General features: G+C 63.6%; 1 protein-coding gene across 2 annotated transcripts; it reads left to right on the forward strand.

The window, feature by feature from the left end:
- The first annotated feature begins 2,904 nt into the window (after positions 1-2,904).
- S1PR2 (sphingosine-1-phosphate receptor 2) lies at positions 2,905-9,863 on the forward strand. 2 transcript variants are annotated; one of them, XM_072920002.1, is made up of 2 exons: positions 2,905-2,954; positions 8,710-9,863. In XM_072920002.1, the coding sequence occupies exon 2, from the start codon at positions 8,766-8,768 to the stop codon at positions 9,816-9,818; it is 1,053 nt and encodes a 350-aa protein (XP_072776103.1). In that variant the 5' UTR covers positions 2,905-2,954; positions 8,710-8,765; the 3' UTR covers positions 9,819-9,863. The 2 variants fall into 2 exon arrangements, with proteins under 2 accessions (XP_072776103.1, XP_041567663.2); XM_041711729.2 differs by lacking the exon at positions 2,905-2,954 and adding an exon at positions 6,287-6,382.
- Positions 9,864-11,440: the final 1,577 nt, after the last annotated feature.

The following is an 11,440-nucleotide window of genomic DNA, read 5'->3' on the forward strand; positions in this document are numbered from 1 at the left end:
TGCCAATTCCCAGTTCCCATTCCCATTTCCCAGTTCCCATTTCCCATTTCCATTCCCAGTCCCATTTCCATTCCCATTATCCAGTTCCATTCCCAGTCCCATTTCCCAGTCCCATTCCCATTTCCCATTCCCATTGCCCATTTCCATTTCCCATTCCCATTCCCAGTTCCCATTCCCAGTGCCCATTCCCATTTCCCATTCCCAGTCCCATTTCCCAGTTCCATTCCCAGTCCCATTTCCCATTCCCATTTCCCATTCCCATTTCCCATTCCCATTTCCATTCCCATTTCCCATTCCCAGCCCCATTCCCAGTTCCCATTTTCCATTCCCATTTCCCATTCCCAGTCCCATTTCCCATTCCCATTCCCAGTCCCATTTCCCATTCCCAGTTCCCATTCCCATTTCCCATTCCCAGTGCCCATTCCCATTTCCATTCCCAGTTCCATTTCCCATTCCCATTTCCCAGTCCCATTTCCCATTTCCCATTCCCAGTCCCATTCCCATTTCCCATTCCCATTTCCATTTTCCATTCCCATTTCCCATTCCCATTTCCCATTCCCATTTCCCATTCCCAGTCCCATTTTCCATTCCCATTTCCCATTCCCATTTCCCATTCCCATTTCCATTCCCAGCTCCCATTCCCCATTTCTATTCCCAGTCCCATTTCCCATTCCCATTTCCATTTCCCATTCCCATTCCCCATTTCCAGTTCCATTCCCCATTCCCATTCCCAGTCCTATTTCCCATTTCCCATTCCCAGTTCCCATTTCCCATTCCCAGTTCCCATTTCCCATTCCCATTCCCAGTTCCCATTTCCCATTCCCATTCCCATTCCCATTTCCCATTCCCATTTCCCATTCCCAGTTCCCATTTCCCATTCCCATTCCCAGTTCCCATTTCCCATTCCCATTTCCCAGTTCCCATTCCCAGCCCCATTCCCATTCCCATTTCCCATTCCCAGCCCCATTCCCATTCCCCATTCCCATTCCCAGTTCCCATTCCCATTTCCCATTCCCATTCCCAGTTCCATTCCCAGTTCCCATTCCCAATTCCCATTCCCATTTCCATTTCCCATTTCCATTTCCCATTTCCATTTCCCATTCCCAGTTCCCATTCCCATTCCCATTCCCATTTCCCATTCCCATTCCCAGCCCCATTCCCATTCCCCATTCCCATTCCCATTTCCCATTCCCATTTCCCATTCCCATTCCCAGTTCCCATTCCCATTTCCCATTCCCATTCCCAGTTCCATTCCCAGTTCCCATTCCCATTCCCATTCCCATTTCCCATTCCCAGTGCCCATTCCCATTTCCCATTCCCATTTCCCATTCCCATTTCCCAGTCCCATTTCCATTCCCATTCCCATTTCCCATTCCCATTCCCCATTTTCCATTCCCAGTCCCATTTCCCATTCCCAGTCCCATTCCCATTCCCATTTCCCAGTTCCATTTCCCATTCCCATTCCCAGTTCCATTCCCATTCCCATTTCCCCTTCCCATTTCCCATTTCCCATTCCCAGTCCTATTTCCCATTTCCCATTTCCATTCCCATTTCCCATTCCCAGTTCCCGTTCCCATTCCCATTCCCAGTTCCCATTTCCCATTTCCCATTCCCATTCCCATTTCCCATTCCCATTTCCCATTCCCATTTCCCGCTCAATGTGGGGGGAATTAATGGGAGAATTCGGGAATTTTTTCCCCCCTTTTTTAATAAATTTTATTTATTTATTTCCCATCCCTTTTCCAAAGCCCCGCCTCATCCCGGGATTTTGGGCGGGAATTCCGCCTGGATTTTGGGAGGGTGGGGGAGGGGGGAGATTCCATCCCGCCCATCCCAACCCCATCCCGCGTCTGCTTCCAATTAAATCCCAATTAATTAAACCCTTTCTCCGGCCCCTCGGACCCCAGCGCTCAAAATTTCGGGATTTTTTTGGTTTTTTTCCCCAAAAAAATAATTCACCGCATCCTCCCCCCGCCCACCCCCAAATTCCTCCGGGAAGTTTTTCCGGCCGTGCCAAAAGTCCCCCCACCCCAAAAAAAAATCCCCAAAATTAGGAAAAAAATCCCAAAATCCTCCCGGGGAGTGGGGGGGGGGGGGAAGAAGAGTGGGGGGGTTCGTGCCCCCCCCACCCCCAAAAAAATTCCCCAAAATTAGGAAAAAAATCCCAAAATCCTCCCGGGGAGTGGGGGGGGGGGGGGGGAGAATGGGGGGGTTCGTGCCCCCCCCACCCCAAAAAAAAATCCCCAAAATTAGGAAAAAAATCCCAAAATCCTCCCGGGGAATTGGGGGGGGGGGGGGGAAAGAGTGGGGGGGTTCGTGCCCCACCCACCCCCCAAAAAAATCCCCAAAATTAGGAAAAAAATCCCAAAATCCTCCCGGGGAGTGGGGGGGGGGGGGGGAAGAAGAGTGGGGGGGTTCGTGCCCCCCCCCCCCCCAAAAAAATCCCCAAAATTAGGAAAAAAATCCCAAAATCCTCCCGGGGAGTGGGGGGGGGGGGGGGGAAGAAGAGGGGGGGGGGTTCGTGCCCCCCCCACCCCAAAAAAAAATCCCCAAAATTAGGAAAAAAATCCCAAAATCCTCCCGGGGAGTGGGGGGGGGGGGGGGGGGAAGAAGAGTGGAGGGGTTCGTGCCCCCCCCCCCAAAAAAATTCCCCAAAATTAGGAAAAAAATCCCAAAATCCTCCCGGGGAATGGGGGGGGGGGGGGAAAGAAGAGTGGGGGGGTTCGCGCCCCCCCCCACCCGCCGCATTTTGGGGTGTCACCCACCCAAAATTTGGAGGATTTGTTGGTTTTTTGTGGGTCCCCTCCCCATTTTGGGGGGTCGCAGCCATGAGGGGGGTGGGGGAGGGGGTGGGGGTGGGGGAGGGGGGGGTGGCCCCGGTCCAGCCCCGCCCCCCCCCCCCCCGCCCCCGCTCACGCTGGAACCGGGACGGGCGCTCAGCGCTGCCGGGACCGGTAAGGACCCCCCAAAAAAAACCCCCCCCCGGGTCCCCCCCACTTTTGGGGACACCCTCGTGTCCCCCTTGTCCCCCCCTCCCCAAAATTTGGGGTGGGGGGGGTAAAAAACGGGACCCCCAAGCGTGGTGGGGGAGAGGGGAGGGGGGGGAGGACATCGGGGGGGGGGTCTCAGGGTTTGGGGGTGTCCCAAGGGTGGGGGGGGGGATATTTTGGGGGGCGGGGGGGGGGGGTTCAAGTGCCACCCCCATGGGTGGCGGTCCCCCCCCCTCATTGTCCCCCAGCTGTTTCCGTGGCGCCAACATCTGGCTCGCAGCTGGCGGGGGTCGCGTCCTTTTGGGGGGGGGTCCCCAAAAATATTTGAGGGTCCCCAAAATCCTGACGGTGACCGGGTGGGGTGGGGGGGGGGGTCCCACGGTGTCCCCCCACGTGCGTGTCCGGTGGCGGGGGGCTCGGGGGGGCTCGGGGGGGTTCTGGGGGGTTCTGGGGGGTTTTGGGGGGTTTTGGGGGGTTTTGGGGGGTCTCGGGGACCCCTCCCCGCCGCCCCCGCGGCCAAACCGGGCTCTAAGCTCGGCTTTGTCCGCCCTGATCCGATTTGCTCCGGGATTTGCTCCGGGATTTGTTCCGGGATATTTCGGGAACCGAGAGCCCCCCCCCCCCCCCCCATCCTCCGGTGACCCCCCCGCGGCCCCTTCCCCTCCCCCCGCCCCGCCCCAGGGTGGGGGTCCCGGGGGTCCCGGGGGGTCCCGGGGGGGTCCTGGGGGGGGGTCCCGGGGCGGCACTCCCGGTTCAGGATCCCGGTGGGATTCCCTGGGCAATTCCCGGTCCAGGTCCCGGTGCAGGATCCCGGAAAGTTCCCGGTGCAGGATCCCGGGGCCATTCCCGGTACAGGATCCCGGGGCCATTCCCAGTGCAGGATCCCGGGGCCATTCCCGGTGCAGGATCCCGGAAAGTTCCCGGTGCAGGATCCCGGGGCCATTCCCGGTTCAGGATCCCGGGGCCATTCCCGGGGCAGGATCCTGGAAAATTCCCAGTTTGGGGTCCCGGTGCAGGATCCCGGGGGCAATTCCCAGTTCAGGATCCCAGTGCAGGATCCCAGTTCAGGATCCCGGGGCCATTCCCAGTTCAGGATCCCAGTGCAAGATCCCAGTTTGGGATCCTGGGGCCATTCCCAGTTTGGGATCCCAGTGCAGGATCCCAGTTTGGGATCCCGGGGCCATTCCCGGTGCAGGATCCTGGAAAATTCCCAGTTTAGGGTCCCGGTTCAGGATCCCGGGGCAATTCCCCAGTTCAGGATCCCAGTGCAGGATCCCAGTTTGGGATCCTGGGGCCATTCCCAGTTCAGGATCCCAGTGCAGGATCCCAGTTTGGGATCCTGGGGCCATTCCCGGTGCAGGATCCTGGAAAATTCCCAGTTTGGGGTCCCGGTTCAGGATCCCAGTTCAGGATCCCGGGACAATTCCCAGTTTGGGATCCCAGAGCCGTTCCCAGTTTGGGATTCCGGGGCAATTCCCAGTTTGGGATCCCTGAGCCGTTCCCAGTTTGGGATCCCGGGGCCGTTCCCAGTTTGGGATCCCGGGGCTGTTCCCAGTTTGGGACCCCGGGGCCGTTCCCAGTTTGGGACCCCGGGGCCGTTCCCAGTTTGGGATCCCGGGGCTGTTCCCGGGGCCGTTCCCGGTTTGGGATCCCGGGGCCGTTCCCGGGGCCGTTCCCAGTTTGGGATCCCGGGGCCGTTCCCAGTTTGGGACCCCGGGGCCGTTCCCAGTTTGGGATCCCGGGGCCGTTCCCGGGGCCGTTCCCGGTTTGGGATCCCGGGGCCGTTCCCAGTTTGGGACCCCGGGGCCGTTCCCAGTTTGGGATCCCGGGGCTGTTCCCGGGGCCGTTCCCGGTTTGGGATCCCGGGGCCGTTCCCGGGGCCGTTCCCAGTTTGGGATCCCGGGGCCGCTCTCGGGGCCGTTCCCAGTTTGGGATCCCGGGGCCGTTCCCAGTTTGGGATCCCGGGGCCGCTCTCGGGGCCGTTCCCAGTTTGGGATCCCGGGGCCGTTCCCAGTTTGGGATCCCAGAGCCATTCCCAGTTTGGGATCCCGGGGCCGTTCCCAGTTTGGGATCCCGGGGCCGTTCCCAGTTTGGGATCCCGGGGCCGTTCCCGGTTCCGGACCCCGGAGCCGCTCCCGGGGCTGTTCCCGGGGCCGTTCCCAGTTTGGGACCCCGGGGCCGTTCCTGGTTTGGGACCCCGGGGCCGTTCCCGGTTTAGGACCCCGGAGCCATTCCCAGTTTGGGATCCCGGAGCCGTTCCCGGTTTGGGATCCCGGGGCCGTTCCCAGTTTGGGATCCCGGGGCTGTTCCCAGTTTGGGATCCCGGGGCCGTTCCCAGTTTGGGATCCCGGGGCTGTTCCCGGTTTGGGTTCCCGGGGCCGTTCCCAGTTTGGGATCCCGGGGCCGTTCCCAGTTTGGGATCCCGGGGCCGTTCCCAGTTTGGGACCCCGGGGCCGTTCCCAGTTTGGGATCCCGGGGCCGTTCCCGGTTTCGGACCCCGGGGCCGTTCCCAGTTTGGGATCCTGGGGCTGTTCCCGGGGCCGTTCCCGGTTTGGGATCCCGGGGCTGTTCCCAGTTTGGGATCCCAGAGCCATTCCCAGTTTGGGATCCCGGGGCCGTTCCCAGTTTGGGATCCCAGAGCCATTCTCAGTTTGGGATCCCGGGGCCGTTCCCAGTTTGGGATCCCGGGGCCGTTCCCAGTTTGGGATCCCGGGGCCATTCCCAGTTTGGGATCCCGGGGCCGTTCCCAGTTTGGGATCCCTGGGCCGTTCCCAGTTTGGGATCCCGGGGCCGTTCCCGGTTTGGGATCCCGGAGCCGCTCCCGGGGCCGTTCCCGGTTTAGGACCCCGGGGCCGTTCCCGGTTTGGGATCCCGGGGCCGCTACCGGGACCGTTCCCAGTTTGGGATCCCGGATCCGTTCCCGGTTTCGGACCCCGGGGCTGTTCCCGGGGCCGTTCCCGGTTTGGGACCCCGGAGCCGCTCCCGGAGCCGTTCCCAGTTTGGGATCCCGGGGCCGTTCTCGGGGCCGTTCCCGGTTTAGGACCCCGGGGCTGCTCCCGGGGCCGTTCCCAGTTTGGGATCCCGGGGCTGTTCCCGGGGCCGTTCCCGGTTTCAGACCCCGGAGCCGCTCCCGGGGCCGTTCCCAGTTTGGGATCCCGGGGCCGTTCCCAGTTTGGGTTCCCGGGGCCGTTCCCGGTGTCGGACCCCGGAGCCGCTCCCGGGGCCGCTCCCGGGGCCGTTCCCGGGGGTCCCGCCGCCCCCGGCCCCGCCCGTTCCCCGCCGCTGGCTCCGCCCGGGGCAGCTCCGACCGGGGGCGGGCGGGGAACTGGAAAGGGAAGCGGCGGATGCTCCGCGCCGGTTCCGACCGGGACCGGCGGCTCCTACCGGCACCGGTACGAGGGGCCGGGGGGGACCTGGAGGGGTCCTGGGGGGTCCCGGGGCAGCGGGAGCCCCGGGGCGGTGTCCCGGTACCGGGCGCGGCTGCGCGGGGCACCGGGGGCGGCGGGACGGTACCGGGGGAACTCTGGTACCGGGAATGGCCCCGGGACGGCACCGGGGGAACTCCGGTACCGGGAATGGCCCCGGAAAGGCACCGGGGGCTCCGGGACGGTACCGGGGGAACTCTGGTACCGGGAATGGCCCCGGGACGGCACCGGGGGAACTCTGGTACCGGGAATGGCCCCGGGACGGCACCGGGGGAACTCTGGTACCGGGAATGGCCCCGGGACGGTACCGGGGGAACTCTGGTACCGGGAATGGCCCCGGGACGGCCCCGGGGGCTCCGGGACGGTACCGGGGGAACTCTGGTACCGGGAATGGCCCCAGGACGGCACCGGGGGCTCTGGTACGGGACCGGCACCGGGACCTGGGGGGGCTCCGGGACCGGCACCGGGACCTGGGGGTGGCTGGGGGGACACCCACAGCCCTGGGTGACACCCTGGGGTGCCCAAAGGTGTCACCACCCATGAGGACAGGGCTGGGGGCACTTGAGTGACACCCCGGGGTGCCCAAAGGTGTCACCACCCATGGGGACAGGGCTGGGGGGACACGAGTGACACCCCAGGGTGTCCAAAGGTGTCACCACCCATGGGGACAGGGCTGGGGGGACACGAGTGACACCCCAGGGTGTCCAAAGGTGTCACCTGGGTGGCCCTGGGTGACACCCCAGGGTGTCCAAAGGTGACAGTGGGTGTCACCACCCATGGGGACAGGGCTGGGGGATGGCTGGGGGCACACCCATGGCCCTGGGTGACACCCCGGGGTGCCCAAAGGTGTCACCACCCATGGGGACAGGGCTGGGGGGACACGAGTGACACCCCAGGGTGTCCAAAGGTGTCACCTGGGTGGCCCTGGGTGACACCCCAGGGTGTCCAAAGGTGACAGTGGGTGTCACCACCCATGGGGACAGGGCTGGGGGATGGCTGGGGGCACACCCATGGCCCTGGGTGACACCCCGGGGTGCCCAAAGGTGTCACCACCCATGGGGACAGGACTGGGGGTGGCTGCCAGCACAACCTGGGGGGACACGAGTGGCCCTGGGTGACACCCTGGGGTGCCCAAAGGTGTCACCACCCATGGGGACAGGGCTGGGGATGGATGGGGGGACATGAGTGACACCCCGGGGTGTCCCAAAGGTGTCACCACCCATGGGGACAGGGCTGGGGGTGGCTGGGGGGACATGAGTGACACCCTGGGGTGTCCAAAGGTGTCACCACCCATGGGGACAGGGCTGGGGGGACATGAGTGACACCCCGGGGTGCCCAAATGTGTCACCACCCATGGGGACAGGGCTGGGGGGACATGAGTGACACCCCGGGGTGCCCAAATGTGTCACCACCAATGGGGACAGGGCTGGGGGTGGCTGGGGGGACATGAGTGACACCCTGGGGTGCCCAAAGGTGTCACCACCCATGGGGACAGGGCTGGGGGATGGCTGGGGGGACACCCACAGCCCTGGGTGACACCCTGGGGTGTCCAAAGGTGTCACCACCCATGGGGACAGGACTGGGGGTGGCTGGGGGGACATGAGTGACACCCCGGGGTGCCCAAAGGTGTCAGTGGGTGTCACCACCCATGGGGACAGGGCTGGGGGTGGCTGCCAGCACAACCTGGGGGGACATAAGTGACACCCCAGGGTGTTCCAAGGTGACAGTGGGTGTCACCACCCATGAGGACAGGGCTGGGGGGACACGAGTGACACCCCGGGGTGCCCAAAGGTGTCACCACCCATGGGGACAGGGCTGGGGGTGGCTGGGGGGACACCCACAGCCCTGGGTGACACCCTGGGGTGTCCAAAAGGTGTCACCACCCATGGGCACAGGGCTGGGGGTGGCTGCCAGCACAACCTGGGGGGACATAAGTGACACCCCGGGGTGCCCAAAGGTGTCACCACCCACGGGGACAGGGCTGGGGGTGGCTGGGGGGACATGAGTGACACCCTGGGGTGCCCAAAGGTGTCACCACCCACGGGGACAGGGCTGGGGGTGGCTGGGGGGACATGAGTGACACCCCGGGGTGCCCAAAGGTGTCACCACCCATGGGGACAGGACTGGGGGTGGCTGCCAGCACAACCTGGGGGGACATAAGTGACACCCCAGGGTGTTCCTGGCTGACACCCCGGGGTGCCCACAGCGTGACACACAGGGCACGACCCCAACCATCACCCTGGGGCGTCCCTGGTGGCACCGAGGTGACCATGAGGTGCCATTCCCATCCCCAGGAACCATGTCCCGGCGGCGCTGAGCCTCCGTCGTCACCGTCACCGTCACCACCACCATGGGGAGCATCTACAAGGAATACTTCAACCGCGACAAGATCCGCGAGCACTACAACTTCACCAAGGGCGCCGGCGGCGAGGCGGCGGCACCGTCGCGCTGGGTGGGCTCCGTCCTCATCGTCCTCCTGTGCTGCGTCATCGTCCTGGAGAACCTCCTGGTGCTGGTGTCCATCTGCCGCAACAAGCGCCTCCACCTCGCCATGTACATCTTCATCGGCAACTTGGCCGCCTCCGACCTGTTGGCCGGCGCGGCGTTCATGGTCAACACGTTGTTGTCCGGCAGCACCACCTTCAGCCTGACGCCGGTGCAGTGGTTCGTGCGCGAGGGGACGGCGTTCGCCACCTTGGCCGCGTCGGTGTTCAGCCTGTTGGCCATCGCCATCGAGCGGCACGTGGCCATCACCAAGGTGAAGGTGTACGGCAGCGATAAGAACTGCCGGATGGTGCTGTTGATCGGCGCTTGTTGGGTGATCGCCGGCGCCGTCGGTAGTTTGCCCATCATGGGTTGGAACTGCATCAGCGATTTGGTGGATTGTTCCACCGTGTTGCCGCTCTACTCCAAGCGTTACGTGCTCTTCGTCACCACCATCTTCACCCTCATCCTGGCCGCCATCGTGGGGCTCTACACGCGCATCTACTGCATCGTCCGCTCCAGCCACGCCGAGATCGCCTCGGCGCAGACTTTGGCGCTGCTCAAGACCGTCACCATCGTCTTGGGCGCCTTCATCGTCTGCTGGTCTCCCGCCTTCATCATCCTCCTGCTGGACGCCTCGTGCCCGGCGCGCGCCTGCCGGGTGTTGTACAGCGCCAATTATTTCTTCGCCTTCGCCGCGCTCAACTCGGCGGCCAACCCGGTGATCTACGTGTTGCGCAGCCAGGACATGCGCGCCGAGTTCCTGCGCGTGCTCTGCTGCCGCCGGCGCCGCCCGCGCCGCCACGGCCGGCCGGGGGTCCCGCTGCGCACGTCCAGCTCGATGGACAAGGCTCCGGCCGGCCCCGCGGCCGAGCTCGGCACGGCGCCGCTGACCCGCGAGGGCACCACGTCCGTCTGAGCCCGGCGGCGCTCCCGGGGGGTGGTGGGGTGGTCGTTGGGTGGTCGTTGGGTGCTGTAAGTGGTGGTTGGGTGGTGGTTGGGTGCTGGTTGGGTGCTGGTTGGGTGCTGGTTGGGTGCTGGTTGGGTGCTGGTTGAGTGCTGGTTGGGTGGTCGTTGGGTGCTGGTTGGGTGGTGGTTGGGTGGTTGGGTGCTGGTTGGGTGCTGGTTGGGTGCTGGTTGGGTGCTGGTTGGGTGCTGGTTAGGTGCTGTTGAGTGGTGGTTGGGTGCTGGTTGGGTGCTGGTTGGGTGGTCATTGGGTGGTCGTTGGGTGCTGGTTGGGTGCTGGTTGGGTGGTCATTGGGTGGTCGTTGGCTGGTGGTTGGGTGCTGTAAGTGGTGGTTGAGTGGTCATTGGGTGGTCATTGGGTGCTGGTTGGGTGGTGGTTGGGTGGTGGTTGGGTGCTGGTTGGGTGCTGGTTGGGTGGGGTTGGGTGGTCATTGGGTGGTCGTTGGGTGGTCATTGGGTGGTGGTTGGGTGCTGGTTGGGTGCTGGTTGGGTGCTGGTTGGGTGCTGTAAGTGGTGGTTGGGTGCTGGTTGGGTGGTGGTTGGGTGCTGGTTGGGTGCTGGTTGGGTGCTGTTGAGTGGTTGTTGGGTGCTGGTTGGGTGGTGGTTGGGTGGTGGTTGGGTGCTGTAAGTGGTGGTTGGGTGCTCATTGGGTGCTCATTGGGTGCTGGTTGAGTGGTGGTTGGGTGGGTTTGGGTGGTCGTTGGGTGCTGGTTGGGTGCTGGTTGGGTGCTGGTTGGGTGCTGTTGAGTGGTGGTTGGGTGGTGGTTGGGTGGTGGTTGGGTGGTGGTTGGGTGGTGGTTGGGTGCTGTTGAGTGGTGGTTGGGTGCTGTAAGTGGTGGTTGGGTGCTGGTTGGGTGCTCGTTGAGTGGTGGTTGGGTGCTGGTTGGGTGCTGGTTGGGTGCTGGTTGGGTGCTGGTTGAGTGGTGGTTGGGTGGTGGTTGAGTGGTGGTTGGGTGCTGGTTGGGTGTTGGTTGGGTGCTGGTTGGGTGCTGGTTGGGTGGTGGTTGAGTGGTGGTTGGGTGGTCATTGGGTGGTCGTTGGGTGGTCATTGGGTGGTCGTTGGGTGGTGGTTGGGTGCTGTTGAGTGGTGGTTGGGTGCTGGTTGGGTGCTGGTTGGGTGCTGGTTGGGTGCTGGTTGGGTGCTGGTTGGGTGGTGGTTGGGTGGTCGTTGGGTGGTCGTTGGGTGGTGATTGGGTGCTGGTTGGGTGGTGGTTGAGTGGTGGTTGAGTGGTTGTTGGGTGCTGGTTGGGTGGTCATTGGGTGGTCATTGGGTGGTCGTTGGGTGGTCGTTGGGTGCTGGTTGGGTGGTGGTTGGGTGGTGGTTGGGTGGTGATTGAGTGGTGGTTGGGTGCTGGTTGGGTGCTGGTTGGGTGCTGTTTGGGTGCTGGTTGGGTGCTGGTGCTGGTGTGAGGTTTGCAGGCACAGACACGTGGACACCTCAAGGCCACCCCAAGACCACCCAAGGCCACCCATGGACACCCCATGGCCTCGTGGACACCCCATGGCCACCCCAAGGTTACCCATGGACATCCCATGGCCATTCACGACCACACCAAGACCATCCATGGCCACCCC

The sequence above is a fragment of the Taeniopygia guttata genome, chromosome 30 (genome assembly GCF_048771995.1).
Source record: "Taeniopygia guttata chromosome 30, bTaeGut7.mat, whole genome shotgun sequence".
NCBI lineage: Eukaryota > Metazoa > Chordata > Aves > Passeriformes > Estrildidae > Taeniopygia > Taeniopygia guttata.